The 20,579-nt window shown below is 35.2% G+C and overlaps 1 protein-coding gene across 4 annotated transcripts; it reads right to left on the reverse strand.

The window, feature by feature from the left end:
* Positions 1-2,787: 2,787 nt before the first annotated feature.
* LOC109005452 lies at positions 2,788-19,402 on the reverse strand. 4 transcript variants are annotated; one of them, XM_018984398.2, is made up of 16 exons: positions 19,295-19,402; positions 18,264-18,372; positions 18,023-18,130; positions 17,521-17,556; positions 17,163-17,273; positions 16,877-16,960; positions 16,641-16,759; positions 15,998-16,099; positions 15,250-15,366; positions 15,101-15,166; positions 14,099-14,165; positions 7,367-7,420; positions 6,243-6,338; positions 3,594-3,620; positions 3,425-3,460; positions 2,788-3,071 (listed from the first exon to the last, which is right to left on the reverse strand). In XM_018984398.2, exons 2-16 carry the CDS (start codon positions 18,321-18,323, stop codon positions 2,931-2,933), a joined length of 1,224 nt encoding a protein of 407 aa, XP_018839943.1. In that variant the 5' UTR covers positions 18,324-18,372; positions 19,295-19,402; the 3' UTR covers positions 2,788-2,930. The 4 variants fall into 4 exon arrangements, with proteins under 4 accessions (XP_018839943.1, XP_018839945.1, XP_018839946.1 ...); XM_018984400.2 differs by lacking the exon at positions 19,295-19,402 and adding an exon at positions 19,226-19,275; XM_018984401.2 differs by lacking the exon at positions 19,295-19,402 and adding an exon at positions 19,102-19,175.
* Positions 19,403-20,579: the final 1,177 nt, after the last annotated feature.

Genomic DNA, 20,579 nt, shown 5'->3' on the forward strand with positions numbered 1-20,579 from the left:
ATGTTTTGTGGGGTGTTGTGTCCTGTTTTGTGGAGTTTTTTATTCTGTTTTGTGGGGCTTTTTATGGGAACAATTGTAATATCTTAATATTGCAAGAACGTGAAGCCTTCAACTTTTGGCAAATTGAACCCTCCTACTTGTCCTAATATAATTAATTAATTAACCTCCTTTTAGAATATGCTTAATGAAATTCAAAATCTCAAATATGCATGGATATATGATATGCATGGAATAGAACATTCATGGGTTTAGAAAACAGTACTTAGACGTTGCACCCCTGTCGTCATGCAGCTTGCATGCGTGATGAGCTCAGTGGTGAACCAATATAATTCAGGGATTCTTCTTGCATTAGATATTACTTTCAATCACTTGTGAACCAATAAATATGAACCAATAAATATCACCGAATTAAATATGAACCAATAAATATCACCGAATAATTTAAAACAAGTGATTGAAAGTAATATCTAATGCAAGAAGAATCCCAAAATTTTACATATCCCTGAATTATATTGGTTCACCACTCAGCTCATTACACATGCAAGCTGCATGACGATGGGGGTGCAACATCTAAGTATTGTTTTCTAAACCCATGAATAAACTTATTCCATGCATATTGGAGATTTTGAATTTCATTAAGCATATTCTAAAAGGAGGTTAATGAATTAATTATTAGGACAAGTAGGAGGGTTCAATTTGCCAGAAGTTGAAGGCTTCACATTCTTGCAATATTAAGATATTACAATTGTTCCCACAAAAAACCCCCAAAAACATAACACAACACCCCACAAAATCCCCACAAATATATAATGAACACAAATCACAAATCAACCAAAAGCCCCACAAAAAATTAAGAAAATCTACAACAACCAAAAACCCCACAAAACACAGTTAAAAAAAAATACAAACTCACAGATTCATTAAACACAAAAATACAATATGCTAGAAATGGAAAGACAAAACGAGAAGAGAAAAATATAAATGCTTCCTTTCATTTCTTACCCTTATCTTTGGAAAAACATAACAATGTTGGGCGGAAGAATAGAAATGGGCGGTAGCTTGCTATGACGATGAGCTGGGTGGTGGGGGAAAATGACGCCTAATGTTGAATGAGGGGGAGAAGGATGCAGCAACCCGGGCCCTGGAGAGGGATGATGCATGGGGGAAAATCAAATGGGTCTCCTATAGCTGCTATACCAAAACACATGGTTTTGAGATTTAAAAAAATAAAAAGTGAAAAAAGGCCACGTAGGCGGTGTGTGGAGGAAGCTGTATAGTTTTTTTCATATTTTATTATCAATACCCAAACCAGTAATATATAAGAAAATTAATATTTTCACAAAATAATTACATATTAACAAAAAAAATTTAACAGTTTGAGATATTAAGTAGTTAAATACTAATATTAATATTACATTCCAACAAAAAAAATACATAAAATTAAGTATTTATAAAACTTGAAAATAGAATTTATTCATATTATAAACTTATATGGGTTGATTGCGAGTTAATCTGTAATTGACTTGTTTATTAATCGTGTTCTATCGTGTCAACCCATTTTGATTGAAACTCATTTATATTGCATCCAAATCCATTTATTTGGTGTCAGATTCATCAGTCATGTCATATATTGTCACTCATAATTATAATAATTATATTATTTTTTTCATAATATATATTATGCAAAATATAATACTCAAAAACCTTATAAATATAATTTAAGATACAAACAATATTACTTATAAGGTCATGTATAAAATAATTCCTATAATTCTTTATGTTAAAAGCCTTTTTTTCAACCCGACCAACCGAACAGATAAGGTCGGTTTTGTTTGAGAGTCGTTTTGTCCATAAAATTTAAATTTTTAAATTTTTTTGACAAATCAATCAATGTCACGTCAATAATATAAAATTTGTATCTACATATCAATTTGCAAATAGTATTTTTTTATTAAATTTTATAAGCTAATTATTTTGTGATCTGAATATGTGTCGAGAACTAATAAGATTATCACTTGGAAGTTTGGAACATAGTTTATTTTTTTAAAAAATAACAAATAATCAATAAAATTTTGTAACGAGTAATGCTGCTAATATTAGATATAGTCATGATTGTGCTGCAAACATCACACACTAATTTAAAAAAAAAAATTATTATTAAAAAATTAATATTTTATATAAATTTCATATTTATTTATTTTTTTAAAAAAATGTACAATAAATATCATTTCTCTTTGATGAAAAGCGTAATAGAATATCATTTTACTTTTATAAAAAGACAAAATAGCTCCGAATGGCCTGCCCTATACGTACTTGAGTCAGATCAGTTAACAAATGCACCAACATCAGACCGGCTCAGGTCGGATTTTATTATACATATATTTTTTTATGAAAAAATATATTTATAATAGTAAATTATGTAATTATCGTATAATCACTTAAAAAAAAAAAAAAACATAAATCCTATTAAAAAAAATTAATTTTTTAATAATAGACTTCACTCTTTTTCAAAATAATTACATAATATTTATGAACTTTACGATTTTACGCAGAATTACTTATAATAAAATCCGACCTGAACCAGACTGACATTGGATGGGGGACATCAGGCCGAACAAAAATCAAACAGTTATAACGTATCTGAGCCACCATCCCCAAAATGACTCATTGTCGATCCATGAAGACGGGAATGGTATGCCTTCAATTACACCAAAAAGGTCAAAGTCCCACTAAAATGTGGAAACAAAAAGAATACAAAGGCCAAAATCTGGATTCTAAGAACAAATATTGTGGTCAATCAAATAATGAAATAAATATGAGAACCCAATAATAACAGCTACATCAACTAAATTCTGAAGTATATAGATGAGAGTTGGTGTTTGTGGGTGAGGTTAAACTACCATATCCAAACATGTTGGTAAAATTACAAGCTAGACAAAACGGTTTTGTTGTTTTCTTTTTCTGTATGTTTTCCCTCTTTTAAATGGATCAACCCAGTTCTTGTCCTCCTCGACCGCTTGATTCCAACGCTCTTTGAATGTCTGAAGCTCCCATGTCGATTGCCTCCTAATCTGTTTAATCCATCATGATTGTAAAAACCAACAAGTTCATCGTGGAAAAAGAAACATTGCTTAATGCCATATAGTCAATAAAATCTATATGCCACCATCCCTATGCTTTCAGAACAATAACAGACTTTCCAGGCTTCAGGTTTGTACAGAAATAGATATCTCATTGAAAACATAATAAGCAAACTAGTTACATAAAAAGTTTAAAACAATCTTTGCATAATTCTAGTCATGTCTAGGGCAAATATTACTCGGTCGTAATACCTTCTAAATCATTGTTCGAGTGCATTATATTGAAACCATATGCCTCACATTCATTGTTCTAGCTACAATTTTTTTTTTCTTAAAACTCTCACCTCGGTTCGCACATCAAAAGCTGAAGCACCATGTTTCTGAAAATTGAGAAGAAAAATTAGCAAACAAATGGTTAATTTAATCCTAAGCATATGGTCAGGCCAACAAAAAATGCCTAATCTATGCATGAAGGGAACCATAATCTAGTGTTTGAAAGGAAATGAAGCTTACCTTAGCCAAGTCTTCAGGGTTCAAGACCTGCAACAAAAATTTAGCGAGCACAATAATTACAAAGGGAAATAAGACATATTCTCAACCATCAAACCTACTCAATTATTGGAAATAGATTGATATGAAAAATTAATTGAAAGATCATACCACCTTGAACTTTCATTTATTGTTAAAACCTTCAAGTAATAAGCAGTGGACCTAACAGATCAATCTACCACTTATCAAGCATAGAAAAAACACTTGTACAAGACAGTTTTTGAGGGATCACATCGCCATAGTTTCGATACGAACAAACCTCATAGAAGTTGCCAAAATCTATGCTCCTTGTACTTACCTGGAAAAGTGCTTATCACCAACCAACAAGGCTATTGAGCCTACCACTTACATGATGTCTTATTAACATCATAATGAGAAAGGAGGTTAACTAACACCTGTGCGCTATCGTTTCCCCTTCAGTTATCTCAGTGAATACATTATTATCCTAATAATGTCTGGCGAACACAAATTTAGAGCAATCAAATTCAAGTAGATTCTACGAGGAGAAACAATTAAAGAATGGGGCACAGTTAAGGAATAGCCCTATTGGCACTCCACTTTAAGCTTCTCACTCCCCTTTGTATTTATAAAATATTTCATTTAAAATGTTTCTTAAGAAGCTAGAAGTGGAGCATCAATAGCACCACCTAGTTAATAAATAGTACATCTCTCTATTTGGATTAACACATTATACTTACATGCAAGTCTATACAGATAGAAAGGGCAGAGCTAAAAACTTAAGTTTATGGAGGATGCATGTAAACTAGTATGGATCAAATATTTACACCACCGTATACATGTGTGTGTGTAGGCACATGCCTAACATATTCAAATCTCCGATTAAATGTAACTTTAATTATTTTCTTTGTAGAAATCAAATTGTTCTGTATGAGATGAAGATAAACCAGTACACTCCAAATCCACTTCACATGCATTTATAATGGTCCACATAATCTCAATATGAAGTGAAAAAGAAGTTGCATTGAGTGTAGTGTATATAGTGCCACCCTACAAAATTTAAGGTTTTTTTTATAAGTAAAATAATGGCAAGTGAAGCTACTCTTGTTACAAGAGAGATGTACATCTATTAATATAGAAAAATTCTATTCCTAAGCCTCATACACCACACACCAACCTTTTTATGATTTTTTTAATTTTATTCTCTTACCAAATGTGTAGTATATAGATTATGAGTAGAATAATTCAATTATTTTAAGAATAATAAAACCAAAAAAAACTTTAAAAAAATTTTAAAAAAATAAAAAAATTTTGGTGTGTGGTATATGGGCTTATGAATAGCAATGCTCATTAATATATGCATGTGTATGTTTATATGTTTATATTCATGAATATATGAGTAGATGCATACCTACAGGCACCTGATTACCTGCACATGTCCATATATACATATGTAAATATTTCCAGTCCAGCCGAACTTTGTTCCAAAGTGCCAATAAAAAAAGAAAAAGAAAAGATCTGTCTGATTTTCACACAGTTTTTTTACAAGTGATTTTGACACATTTAGGATGATTCTTACAAGTGAAGCAAATAAAGTTAGCTCTCACGGCAAGGACATGGTATCCTTGGTCGTCAACTATCACACGCCACTAACTTATTTGACAGCAATAGCCAATCACAAGATCAAACCCCTCAAGACATGGAAACAGTGCTCGCATGGAAGCTAATTAACCAATGCAGTCCCATAGCGAGCTGATTGTAGACAATGCATAGTATTTCAATCTTTTATCAAGAAAATCAACAGCATTTTTCAAGTCAATTGCAAAATGAAAGCCTCTTGAACAGAAAAGTCTTTTGAGAACACTTTCCATTTCTGGAGACATCACTTACTCGGGCAAACTAAAGAAAGGAATGAACCTCAAGAATTATGTTCCATGCACAGTTTGGACAATTGACCCTTCATTGCAAGGTCCTTATGAGTTCCAGACTTTGTGAAACTAAGTTACAAATAGTTAGCCAGATTTTGACCAAGTGCCATTTTAGAGCAGTATTGAGATCAAAGAGTGATTTTGGATCAGATAAAATGGCTAAAAAAGAAAACATGTAGTCTATCCCCATTAATTGACAAGGATACATAAAGCTGGTGCCAATTCAATAGGTATAAGGATAAGTTGAGTTCAGTTGAATGCTTTCATTTGGACATCTATATGGATATTTTACAGCCTAATTTTGACAACATAAATGAAAGCAACGAAAAGTTGGCATTCAAGAGAAAAAGATAGGAAATCCAGAGAAAATGGAGAAGCCAAACCAAACAATTAATCTTGGTTACCAAGTTTAGGCAATAAGATCAACAAACAAGATAAGTTTGTCTTCATGCGAAGCAAATTGTCTAGATAAAAGGTAGGCAAACAAGTACCATATTGAATAGATAACCCACAGAACATATACAAAAAGTTAAAGAGGCATAAATGTAATTAATTACATTTCCTAAATGTTAAATCCTCTCAATAGAACCTGGTATTGGCTACATAACATACTAATGATTACGATCCACAAAACTTTGTCAATTCAGTGGTTCCAAACAAAAAAAGTAGGTAAAGTATTAAATCCAACCTCAGTTTAAACAATGAGAGAAAAGACAAAGCAAATAACCTTTTTTGCAGGCAGTCCACTCCCACCTAAAGTTTGTATGCCCTTATGAACAATGTATTCACTATCAATGATTCCCACATTCCTAGTGCGGTCCCCCTGTAAAATGCCATAATTATCCATCAAGTATTTCTAATGTTACATGTGTAGTGAGGATTATTTTAATGTACTAGAGAGGGAGAGGGAGAAAGAAAAAAGGAAGTCATTAAGCAGTGAGCACATATGTAAAATAGGCCTCACACCAATTGTTTGTTATATCTCATAAATGGTAAGATAATAAATAACCCCTTGAAATACCTTCGGGCAACCAGTCTTACATGCCCAAAAGAAAGGCATAAAAGGTTTTGACAAGTAGGTAGGAAGATTGAAAAATACGACAACTCTTTTTTATCCAAATCCCAGTACTTCGTTGATTTAATGTGGGATATACGAAAATGTATTCAGATTTATCGTCTAGATGGCATCAAAAAAGTAAATCCCTTCATATTTATCATTTAGATGACATCAGAAAACAGCAATATAACTATCAACCCAAACATGTAAGAGAAAAGGAGAGGGGTGAGACTGGTACACCTCTAAAGCAAGAAAACTAACTACATGCTCACTTTAAATTGTCAACACAGACTAATAGTGAAGAAGCAAGCTCACTACCAAGCAAAATTAGTACTTTAGAAACTTAACAGGATAGCATGCATAAGTATGCTGTTGATCACGCTAAGCAATAATTGGGAATAATACTACTGCTATTGGGTACACAGTAAAGTTGCGTTGGCAGCCATGCTTGTAGTACAATTTTATTGCCATTAGTTTGTTCACATGCTTCGAAAAAGAAGAAAGTACTTACAACAGTCAACTATATAATTCATTATCAGACTTCATAGCAGATTAATACAAGAGATTTAGGAAGGGCTGATGGAGATTTTTGAGAAGTGGCAGGAAAGGTGAATTTGTTCCTTGCTAGCAATGAAACACAATGACCCCAAAATAAGCTCCACTGACAGGTCGAGCTTTAATATTTGGTTTGCATAACACAAGTAATTGATTATAGTTAGAAATCAAGGAAGAAAGTTGAGAAAATCTCTTAACATCAGAGGCCTTAAACTATGCCCAGAAAATATCTATCTCACCTGTGCACAATACCCAAGTTTCATATCCATTCCCCATCCATGGACGAGATCATTCTGAACAAAAGGAAAGAAACTTAGTAAATTAATTAAATTATAATTAAAAACTGGCACTTATTGTAATTGTTCCACTCACGCATTATAGAAAGATAACTACTACAAAAACAGAAAATAAATGCAAAAAATTGGTTAAAAAAAAAAACAAAGATTTATCTTATCTAATATTAGCTGAAACCTAAATTCAAACAAAACTAAAAATCAACAAAACAAAACAAACCATGGAAGCACAAAATGTCAGACAATTTAGTATTAACCAAAACCACCAATTATATAAAAGACCATCTTCTCTCAAGTGGATGAAAGCAATGGGATCATTCACATTCTCCTCAGCTCAAAGTCATTGCACTGTGCTGTAGGTATCTACATTTAACAAATTCAATGGGACACAAAACAGGCATGACGCACTATCACTAAAATTCCCAAACCCACGCGGCAGACAAATTTCCAATGGAGTGTAAACAAATAGCTTCCTCATGAACTGATTCCTCACCACTCCAACATTGCCCAGCTCCACTGCCCAATCCCTTATCAGTTCCCAAAGGAATACATTTCCCCTCTCTAGTCACCTGTGACCACTCCAAGAGCTGAGACTTGCCCGAGACAGCTACTGACTTTTGCTTGGGGCCTTCATTTTTTATATTATGTTTATCAGTGAATAATAATTTTATTGATAATAGAACATAGGCGTAGTCAAGTACAGGGGGTGTATACAAGAGCAACACCTATACTTGGTAGGCTGGCCTTCATTTTTGGATACAAGTAATGAAGAATTTTATTGAATTAAACATTAGGCATAGCCCAAGTAGCTTAGGGGCTTCATTAACAGATAACATTCCCAAATTTATTTTTTTGATAAGTAATAATTTTATTCGAAGAAATAGGCATAAGTCCAAGTACACAGGACGTATACAAAGGAAGATAACATTCCCAAATTGGCATATGAGGTCAGAGACCAGTCCACTTCAATACCACCTACTGAAGATACTACCATATCCCCATGAGTTTCACCCAAAATAGGATCCAAGACTGCCATATCCCCCAATATATCCTAGCACCATCAAACTGTTCCTCATATCCATATGAATTGTGTACCACCTGCCCTCTCTAAGTTCAAGATCAATTACAGAGAAGCAAAAATAGGCTTCGGTTATATCAAAAAATAGGCTTCACCAGTTGATTATGAAGATTTTTTTTCGAAATGTGGATAGGAAAGACATTGCAACAAGTCATTCCCTGATGTTAAGAGTCACTAGGAAGACCAATCCCCTTGCTCCAGCAATCATCTTCATTATCAATGCTCCAAGAATCATCAAACTTGCTTCGGCAACAAACACAGAGGATCTAGATGCCCTAACACTGAAGGAACCCATTTAGCAACATATCCCTTAAAGGGCTGGCTCAAGCCATTTGAAATAATGGCCTGCTTGCAAAAAAAAAAAAAAAATCACAGAACAGCTAATTCACATAGGCGTAGTAATGCCATTGAGATGCTTTATTCTGATAATAATGTGCTTTCATCCCCTTACGAGATTCAAGATCATATTGTGCAGTTTTATGAAGTTCTACTAACCGAGACGGCTGATTGGAGACCTAATCTTGATGATTTGGTTTTTGATTCATTGGATTCTTTGTCTGCAAGTTGGTTGGAGAGACCGTTTGAGGAGAATGAGGTTTATCAAGTGGTTTGTGGAATGGTCAAAGATAAAGCCCCTGGTCTGGATGGTTTTTCCATGGGTTTTTTTCAAGTTTGTTGGGATGTTGTGAGGGTAGATGTGTTGCGGGTTTTCCAGGAATTTTCCAACAATCAAAAGTTTGAGAAGTCTCTTAATGCCACCTTCGTCTCTCTTATTCCTAAAATAGCTGGCACCTCTGAGTTTCGCCCCATTAGCCTGGTAAGTGGGGTTTATAAGATAATTTCTAAGGTGCTTGCCAATCGCACAAGTACAGTGACGGAAAAAATTATTTCTAAGCCCCAAAATGCTTTTGTTCGGGGTAGGCAAATCTTTGATTCTGTGTTGATTGCTAATGAATGATGTTTAGATAGCCGAATGAGGGAGGGTGTCCCAGGTGTCATTTGTAAGCTGGATATGGAGAAGGCGTATGATCATGTGAATTGAGATTTTCTTTTCTATATGCTTGGGAGATGTGGTTTTGGGGAAAGGTGGTGTGCATGGATTAGACATTGCATCTCTACTGCTCGGTTTTCAGTGTTAGTTAACGGAAATCCTTGTGGTTTTTTCCATAGCTCTTGTTGATTGAGACAGGGGGATTCGTTATCCCCTTTCCTATTAGTCATTATCATGTAAGCTTTGAGTCGAATGAGTGGAGGTTGCTGTAAGGAGGGGTTTTCTTTCTGTATTTACGGTGGGAAATGTTAACAACGACTTTATCATACTTTTTCATCTTCTTTTTGCATATGATACTATTATGTTTTGTGATGTTGATCATGGACAGATTCAAGCCTTAAGAGCTCTTTTACTATGTGTTGAAGCTGTATCAGGCCTTAAGGTAAATTTGGGTAAGTCAGCAATGGTTCAGGTGGGAGATGTGCGGAATATTAACTGTCTGGTAGAGCTTTTGGGGTGTAAAGTTGCTGCTCTACCTATGAAATATATCTTGGCCTTCCACTGGGAGCGTCTTTCAAGGCCAAGTCTATTTGGGATGGAGTAGTTGAGAAGATTGAAAAAAGGCTAATGGGTTGGAGGAGGTTATACTTATCAAAAGGGGGTAGAATCAATCTTATCAAAAGTACTCTTTCGAATCTCACAACTTATTACCTTTCTTTATTTCCTATTCCTGCATGTGTGGGAAATCGAATTGAAAAAGTATTTCGCATATTTTTGCGGGGAGGAATGGGTGAGGAGACTAAAATCCATCTTGTTAGTTGAAATAGAGTTTGTTCTCCTATTTCAAATGGTGGTTTGGGGGTCCAAAATTTGAGTATTTTTAACAAGGCCTTGTTGGGGAAATGGTTGTGGAGGTATCAAGATGAAATTGGGGGGGGGGCCGGGTGGTGGTGTTCTAAGGAGGTTAGGGGTTCTTATGGTGTGAGTCTTTGGAAATTTATTAGAAAGAGATGGGAGAACTTTGTTAAACATACGAACTTTGTTGTTGGTGAGGGTTTAAGGATCCGTTTTTGGTTTGATGCTTGGTGTGGTGATCAGGCTCTTTTCAGTGTGTTTCTGGTTATCTTTCGTATAGCAGCCCATTGGTATGCTTCTGTTTCTGATGTGTTAGTCCATTCTAATGGAATGTTGCAGTGGGATGTTGGTTTTACTAGAGCTGTACAGGATTGGGAACTTGTTGAGGTGTCTGATTTTTTCAGCTTCCTATATTCCCTGCGGGTTGGGGGTAGTGAGAGGGATAAATTGACATGGAAGCATACAGGTAGTAAAAAGTTCTCGGTACGGTCTTATTACAAGGTATTGACTGTTCAGCATTGTTCTCCTTTTCCATGGAAGCGTATTTGGAGGTCTCATGTGGCTTCCAAAGTAGCGTTTTTCATATGGACAGCATCACTTGGAAACATTTTGACGATCGATAATTTTAGAAAGCAGGGTTTTGTTATTATGGAGTGGTGCTTCATGTGTAAGAAGCATGGAGAATCTGTGGATCATTTACTTCTGCACTGTGAGGTGGCTAAGGCATTGTGGGATGGACTGTTCAGTAGAGTTGGGCTGGTTTGGGTGATGCCGATGAAAGTAGAGGATTTGCTTGCATGCTGGATGGGGCTTCGTAGTTCTAAACAAGCGGCTACGGTGTGGAAGATGGTTCATTTGTGTCTCATGTGGTATATTTGGTGGGAAAGGAATGAGCGTTGCTTTAATAATGAGCGCACTATGGAAGAAATCTGGAAATTCTTTGTATTTTCTTTATTGCAATGGTTTTCTGCTTTAGGGTTTGATGGAGCTTCAGCTCATGATTTTCTGTTTTCTTTTTCCCCTTCTTAGAATGTAACTAGGTGTTTTCTTTTGTATACTTCCTATGTACATGGGCTTCACCTATTACATTTGTTGAATAAAATTTATTTTTACTTATCAAAAAAATAATAAGAATGGCCTGCTTGCCCTTTCCTTTTTCTTCCTCTTTATTGCTCGGTCGAAAACAGTATACTGGGCTTCATTCAATCTAAAATAAGGGACTGCTTGCCTTTGTCTTTAGTTCATGGGCCAGACCTAAATTCCATGAGTCAGGCCTATGTTGGCTCCTTCCCCTTTTCATTGTTGCAGACCAGATCCACTTCCAATGGGCCAATCTTTTTTAACTGACCAATGGTTTTGATTTTCGCACACGAAAATAAGCCTTTGATGAGAGAAGAACCCATTGTGAATTGGCCGGAACCTGCCCTGCTTGGTAAGCTTAGAAGCTTGTCCACTAAAGCAAAGCCCACGTCCACCTGTCCTAATAAATCATAACTTTTCACTAATTTTAGTCAACTGTTCCCTAAGGCTATTAAGATAACTGCTTATCTTCCTTTGATCTACATCGCCATTTGAGATGGCATAATCGCTAATTTCAGCAAAAAGAAAGCAACGAGTATGTCTGCTGCCTTGGGTTCTGTTTGCATGCTTTATTCTTATGCTTTGAAGCAGTTTCGGGGGGGTTGAAGGTTAATCTCACTAAATCTAAGACTCTGAGTTGGTCCCTGTAGGTCAAGTAACTAATATAGACAGTCTTGCTAGTATTCTAGGGTGTATGATGTCTTCTTTTCCTATGAAGTATTTGGGTCTTCCTTTGGGAGACACTTTCAAGACCAAGGCTATTTGGTATGGGATTATCAAGAAGGTTGAGCATCAGCTGGCTGGTTGGAAGATGATGTATTAATTAAAATGTGGCAGGATTACCTTGACTAAGAGCACTCATTATAATCTACTCATACGGTACATCTCTTTGTCCAATTCCTAGTAGTGTGGCTACCTGTCTAGAGAAGCTACAAAACAGAACTTCGCCTGGGGTGAGTGAGAAGAAGTAAGTAATTCCACCTCATATGTTGGTCCAACTAGGTTTTCCAATCTCTGAGGGATTGGGAATACGGGACTTTCTCTTGTTTAATCGAGCACTCTTAAAGAAGTGGATATGGTGCTATCAGAATGACAAAGAGGCATTGTGGAGGGGTGTAGTATATTCTAAATATGGATGCCAATGGGTGGATAGTGTTCTAATGAGATTCCAGGATCCCGTGGAGTAGGTTTATGGAAAAACATAAAAACAAAGTGGGGGGCATTTTCCAAATATCTTAGATTTTGAGGTGAGATATTACTCTAGGATTAGAAACTAGCATGATTTGTGTGTGGAGACAGGCTCTCAAGGAAGCTTTCCCAAATGTTTATAGGGTTGGTCTTTAAGGATGCTTATGTGGCAGACCATTTGGAGATATCTAGTGGCTTCCCTTACTGGAATGAAAGTTTCATCAGAGCTGCTCATGATTGGGAAGTAGAAATTTTTGCTGCATTCTTTAATCTGTTATATGCCTCCAGGTTGAGAAGTGGAGGAAGGCAAGCTTCTTTAGACCCCTTCCAAGAGAGGATTGATCCATCTGCGCTTTCCTCATGATAATAACCCGTTTCTTTGGAAGAGGATTTGGCTACGAGAGCTGCATTTTTGCTTGCATAGCCTATAGGAAAGATTCTTGCAACAGATTTGTTTTTTTTATAAGATTTTCATAACAGAGAACACACATGGAAAATAAACATCGTTGTGATTGGTAGGTGTTGCATGTGCAAGAAGAGTGGAGAGTATATTGATCACCTTTTTACTCTATTGTGAGATTGCTAGGGATCTATGGAATGAATTATTCAGTTGGGAGGGTTTGTCTTAGGTGCTTGGGGTTAAATGGCAGTCCACAAATTGCAGCAGTATGGAAGATAATCCCTACTTGCCTTACATGGAGTATTTGGAGGGAATGGAATGACAGGAATCTTAAAAACAGAGAACGGATGTCAGAGGAGCTCAACATTTTCTTTTTAAATACTATCTTCCTCTGGGGAACTGCTGTAAACTTTAATAGGCTTAACTTGCATGCTTTTCTTGCATCTTTTTTTCTACTTCTAGATGGGTGTTTCCCTTCTATACATCTTGTGTGCTAGGGTTGCACCTTTCTGGTGCTTTTCAATGGAATTTATTACTCATCAAACAAAAGATATATTAAACAAGTATCTGGATTCATGGACTTGTGATACAAGTATATGGCATACAACAGTAAGAAAATCAACCTGATATAGCACATGGCACAAAAAACTTGCAATTTAATCTGAAGCTTTGAATCTCTAACATCTTGGATCCACCAAGTAACATGCGCTAAAGGTAGGCATTTAAATATTGCGGAAAAATCTTTATGAATGGCAAAATGATATATCCCCCAAATAAGAATTCCAATCCCCAAATAAATTTTGTTATCATGTCATTATCAGACTAAACTGCTTATACATACTTTTCCTTTATACAAGTAAAACTGCTTGTACGTACTGAAAGATGCTAGCTGGTTTTGCTGGTAAAAGCTCTTGGTGGGGTTTTAACTCAGGACAAAGATTTTAGTTTAAATGTAAAATGAAAAGGGTCATTATCAGTACATGACAACAATGCAGAAACATGAGCCATATTTGCTTGAATGATTTTTCAAAGATGGTAGCATAAGTTAATAGAATTTATGGATAGATCACATGTATATATCCTTACCTGTATAAGATGCCATGTGCAATGCCAAGCAGATCTTGAAAACACCGGAGCCATGCCTTCAACAAATCTACAAGTAAATACAGACAATCAAAATAAAATCTTACTTGTAAAAAAGTCAAAATAAAATTACTCCCCTATTAAATTGAACAGAAGATAACCATCAGTTGGATCAATATTATTAAAAGAGTTGTACCCAAAAATAGGTTAGCTCAAAAGATTAAAACTGCTCTTTCTTGATATTTTTGGGAGATGAACTTTAACTATTTAAGTAGTTAAAACTTAAAAGAAATTACCAAAAATTTATTCATTTCAAAAGACCTGGGAACTACAAAGATGAGATTGACATGGCAGAAGACTTCTGTTAAACAACATTAAAGAAATGAGGTTTCAGGGGAAGTCATTTGGCACTCTATATTCTCCTAACTTTCAAGGGATCTGGAAAAGCGAATAGCAGAGCACTGTATCTCTCAACTCAAAACATGAACAACGTCCCTGTATATATTCTTCTTAAATTCAAAGTCAGAGAAGCCAAAAACAAAAGTGACCCCCCCCCCCCAACAAACCCCCTCACACGCGCCTGTCACCCCCTCTATCTTTCTTTTCTTATATGGATAGTACATTGAGAGTAACATATTGACAACAATGACACTGGTCTCAGTCATCATGCAGATGCATGTAGGAACTGCTGGTCCGTTGCAAAAACCTTGATACTGTCTTCATAGCCTCTAATTTTTCATGTAATAGAGCAATCATAAATTAGGTTTTATGGGCTAAGGAGTTCAGATCTGAACAGGTCCTATTCGTTTAACAAGTAGTCAAATCAATTAATTATTCCATTTCGTTTACAGCCCAATTTTATGGAACTTTATAGGTATACTCATGTAACCGTTCATTCTTCTTTGGTTATGGAAAGGAAAAGTGAAAGAAAACTCAAAAGGTTCCAGATAAGCAAATCAAAGAAAAGATAATGTCCAATTCCAAGTGAACGGTATGATAACTTACCCAGTGCATGGTGGCCCCTCACTGGAATCTGAACACTTCACGCTACCTCTGCGGTCATAGACTCTCCTGTACAGAGAGAAGAATTCTATATATAAGCAATACAAGTTTATTCCCACAGATGGTTCTCATAAGACCACATCATTATTCACCTATGAAACTTCTTCGTTCTAGCACGAATGGTAATTCTATGATGTATATCAGTTGAATTTGGGTCCAAAGCTGGTTGAGATATCTCAAGTCCTTCTGTTTTCACAATATCCAGGTACCTGGAAAACAAAATCTGAAATTAACTTGTTCTCTATGGAGAGAATATGAGCCTCCCAATAAGTAATAGATAAAGCCCCAAGACCACGATACGAAACCATGATTGCACAAATAACCCCCCCTGCCACTATCGAAATACTGACCAACATCCTGAAACAAATAAACTGTCCCAATATACTGTTCAAGGTTGAATGGTTTCAGGAGTAGTTGCACTGAGCAAGATAATTGATTTCCTTCCTAGGAGTCTAGGGAGTTAAAGAAAATAAGCTGGACAGCGATTGAAACAGGATTTAAAAGATATATATATCATGGGTAACAAAAATATGACAAGAAATTGGAAGTTAATAGATCAAAATATAGCCAAGACAATACTGAGCAATTACTTTAACTATATAAATCCATCTGATCAACTACTGTTGAAAATAGTCAAGACACAGGAACAATGTGATCCAGATTTCCCAAACTCTTCTAATTTTCATGGAAAGAACTAGAAAGCTCTACACCACCAAGATCTTTACTTCAGTCTTGAAGCATTTGTATTAAGGTCCAGAACTAACATGACTATAACCTTTACACTCAACAGAATTACAAACATCACAGTCAAAAGATCTCCCAAGAGCATGTCAAGTGTACCTTCCTGGGTTAAAATGCTCAACACCCAAATCTTCATCCCAAATAAATATGTAATCATAAATGGACACCACATCTGGATGTAGAAAGCGCTTTGCAAACCACCTGAGAAGAGGACAAATAAGAAAAACCAACAAATACAGCATGAATAAGGTTAACATGTATTTGTGCAACAGTGACGGTAGGATTCGCAATTTAAAAACTTCACAAAGGAACCGAATTCATTTCATACCATATGACGATTTCAGTCATAGTCTGACCCCCAGAACTTAGACATCCATTAACTAAGGCATGGAATAAAGAATATAATTTGAAAAAATTAAAAACAAAACCAATTTGGTTGCCTAATGCCTTTTTTCAGAGCTGACCCCAGATTTGGAGACTGAGGGTGGCATTATGTAGAAAGACAACAGTAAAAAACCTTTTGTTAAAATCCTGCATTACTCCCATAACCTGAGAGGCTCATTGTTTCAAGTCCCAGATATTATAATTTTAAAAAAAATTAAGCTCATCAGAAGATATACAATTAAATTCATATGCTACGAAAGCACCTCCAACAAAACATATCAATCCCCAACTATAACCATCAATCTACCCTATACGTTAAAATTAAAAAAAACTCCAATTACTAGTGGTTAAATCTTACCACTTTGTTTGGTTCTGAGCAACTATGTGTATGGCCTTGTTACTCCAGTCGAGATCCCACCACCCATCCATATTGCCATCGTAATGGAATAGAATAATTGTAAAATTCTCTGGAAGAAACTGAATTCAATGAAATTAGATAAATGTATTACCAATAAGAAAAAAAGTATTAAAAAGAAAAAATGTATTACCAATAAGAAAAAATGTATTAAAAATAAAAAAGAAAAAATGTATTACCTTTTGCACAACAGCATCCACATTATGCTTTTGCTTAATACCAACTGGCATTGCCAGCAAGTTATGATTGCTAAAACCATTGACCTGTAATTCAGTAGCCACCACATGTCACACGAAATAATGATACAATTCTTTACATAACAAAAATCCTGCAACAGAAAGTTTCGAAAGGCCAAGTCTACCAATATTTTTAAAAATCATCGAACAGTTTTTCTACGGCCATAAAAGTAAGTGCAAATTTTAAAGATAAGTTTAGAAACCAAATACTATAGAATCAGAATCTAACCTTTGACCGTGAACTACTTCTTGACCATAAAGGCCTTAGCTCCAAATCTGAACTGGCTTGTATTATACCATGAGGCAAACCATGCAAATATCTAGATTCCAAATGATACTCCTATTAAGAGAATATAGAATCCTTAGACTGATAATGAAGATATAGAACATACATGTTCCAAATGAATCATCCAAACCATGTGACTGAATCAGCCGGAGTTTCAATAATTTATAAGCCATAGATTAAATGGAGTTAACAACAACTACCACTCTTACCAGGTAGCTATTTACAAGGTTTATGAGCAAATAAAGGGAAGCAATGACGTGCTAACCTTGACAAGATAAATGAAGAGGACTACAGTACTTACCTTTACGGCGTTGAAGCGATGCAATTCTCCATCCATCTGGTAATGGGAAAAATTACCATGACAATAATAAAAGGTTAGCTAAAGAAACGTAAGAGTAAAAAGAGCTGGACACAAATCAAATATAAGTATAAGTTTGATATATAAGTATAAAGCCTTGAGGTGATTCACTGAGAAGATATTACAGATGGCAAACTAGCCACTGAAGATATCTAAACACTACCATGAATTGAAAACTGGAGATTCTGGACCGGCTAATCGTGAACCCAAATGAATAACTACATAAGTTTGATTTATTTACGTTCCTCAGAACCATTAAGCATTCTTCTAATCAACCAACACATTGCAGGAATGTCATTATGGAAATTCCTGAGGTGGAAAAGTATCAAACAAGTTGAATTTGAATTTGAGCAGAAGAAGGACAGCAAAAAGACATTCTGTTTACCAGATTGGTCCTCTTAAAAGATGACAAACAAGATTTGAAGAATTGATAGGGTGATTGTACCTCTGTCTGCCGATGCTGATAATTTGTGATCCTATACACAAAGAAGAATGCAACTGTACACACGACTCCCATAAACGGAAGCTGTCTCATCTTTAATCCACATTTTCCCTACACCAGCATCATATAATTTAAGCTCTAAAAATATCAATTCTAGAATATGATACAGGTACTATGTTAATATCTCCCAAACTATTATCAACTATAAGTATAAGGTGTGAACAGAAAGAGAGAGAGACCATACCCCATCAGAAAAGGCATTCCGTTTCCTCATCAGCCATCTCCAGGATTTTAATGGTTTCATAGACTACAAAGGCCTCTATTTAGTTCTCATAACAGACTGTAATCAAAACCTATAGAGCAGAGACTAATATCAGAAGTGATCATAATAAACAATAATTACCCAAGTAAATTCCCATATTTCAAATGTATCAAAAAGTATTTCTGGTTAATAACAAAAAACAAGAAGCTTATGTTCAAAATATTGCGTCTCTAGCTTAGGTTCTCTCAGAAGCCACACGTGACCCTGCAAACTCTACCGTAACAGGAAAACAAAAACTTGTCGAATTATTCCTCACATGTTAACCTCTTATATTATACCTGCGTGAAATGAATGTGTGTGTGCGCGCGAGCGCACATGTGAATACAGATGAGAGCTTCTCTGTTAATCTGACAACTGAAAAATGCATAATCTACGCAGAACCCTCTAAAGGACAACACAGATACGCTTGAGACATCGCACCCGCAATCCAAATCAAAGCTTCACAATTGCATCGACTATCCAACGAAACCAAAAGAAGGTAACTACAAATAATCTACTTCAAAACATGCCCAATACAAATATCATCCAAGAAAACCAATCCGGCATACAAAATGACGTATAGCCCCCCTGGATCAGGATTTTTCAGCAATTTTGTCCCCGGAAAAATGCAAAATACATCAAACATGGAGAAAATCACCCCGGAAAATGGAGTTCTGCCTTACTACCAGAGACAGTAGAAAAAAGGAGTTTTTGACCAGTTCCATTAGATCTAATGAGTGACAGTTTTCTTAGAAAAAAAAAGTTTAATATAGAAACCAACCCTCGAAATAATGGTATGCTAATAAGAATGCTTAGCATGTAAATCGAATGCTTAGCATTTTAACCCCTCCAAATATCACACACTTTTTTACCAAAAAAGGAAAATTAAATCTCATAACTAGGACCTTGCTCTGGTTCTCGTTCCTTTACAAAAACACAGATTGAAAATGACTCGGACATTACTGATCACAAACCTTGAAAATGACGAGCGATCATGAGCTGAATCACCAACACCCCGAGAGAGAGTCGACAGACGAAGGAAACGGAGAGTAAAACGCCGCGTTTTAAGGTGGGGAGGTAAAGGGGAGGGAGTGCTGCATGTGACGATTGTCCTTTTTGGCTACGAGTGTAACAGTGCAACGTCATCTGTTTCACACACAACCACACGCGCGGAGTGCCGTGCTTGTTTGTAGCTGTTCTGCGTAGAAAAAACAAAACAAAACAAAATAAAATGGGTCAAAATGTTCAGGCGCGTGTCTCCGTTGATTCTGTGTCCTACATGGCAGTGCGCGCACGTCTTCGTTAACGAGATTTGATCTGGCGTCTCGGACACATCACTTCGTGCGCGTCGTTTGTTTGTTTGAATTTTTTATTTCATGGCCAGCTTTTTTTTTTATTTTTATAATAATGTTAATATCACCTCTTATTTTGAACTTCTCTTTTTAATTATTTTTTTTATTTTTTTTCTTGATTAAGAAAATGATTATTAATTATTAGTGTATTAATATTTTTATATTTTTTAAAATTATTTAAAGATATTAAAAAAATGTAAAAAATAAAAAAGATAAATTTTATTTAGGCGACGACATAAACACTGCTGAGCAACAACCTATCAGCACTTTTTTTTATATATAAAGTTAATTTTTTTATTATTTTATATATGTAGGAGGATGCGAATTACGATAGAAGTGTAGAATTTAAAGAGTTTTTTTTAATTTTTTTTATAATCTAAAGATTAAAAGTTTAACCAAATTAGTATCTAACTGTTTTAAAACTTTTGGATCAATATCATTGGATCTTTAACAATTAGTATTAAAACAAGAATCACGTCACGAGTTCAAGTTACGGAGGAGATGACGTTTAGGCTGGATTAAAATGCTTTGATATTATGTGTGAGTATAATGTTAAGTTATTGAATATTGATAAATGAGTAAAATCGTCAAAAGAGAAATGGCTACTGTCAGGTCAGTATCGATAGAATAGGCTATCATAAACGTCAGATTCAGAAGCGTGGTAAAATTTTATGATACTGAGGGTTAAAAGTTTAACCAAATTAGTATCTAATAGTTTTAAAGCTTTTAGATCAATAGTTTGATCTTTAATAATTTTTTTTTACTTAATGATTAAAAAAATATTTTTTAATAATATTATGAATTTAAAAAAAATATGAAAAAAATAAATCAAGAGAAATTTAAAAAAATAAAAAAAAGTCAAATGGTCTTGTCGGTAGCATTATGGTGCTACACCCTGGTAGCACGT

This window comes from Juglans regia, chromosome 3 (genome assembly GCF_001411555.2).
Source record: "Juglans regia cultivar Chandler chromosome 3, Walnut 2.0, whole genome shotgun sequence".
NCBI classification, from domain to species: domain Eukaryota; kingdom Viridiplantae; phylum Streptophyta; class Magnoliopsida; order Fagales; family Juglandaceae; genus Juglans; species Juglans regia.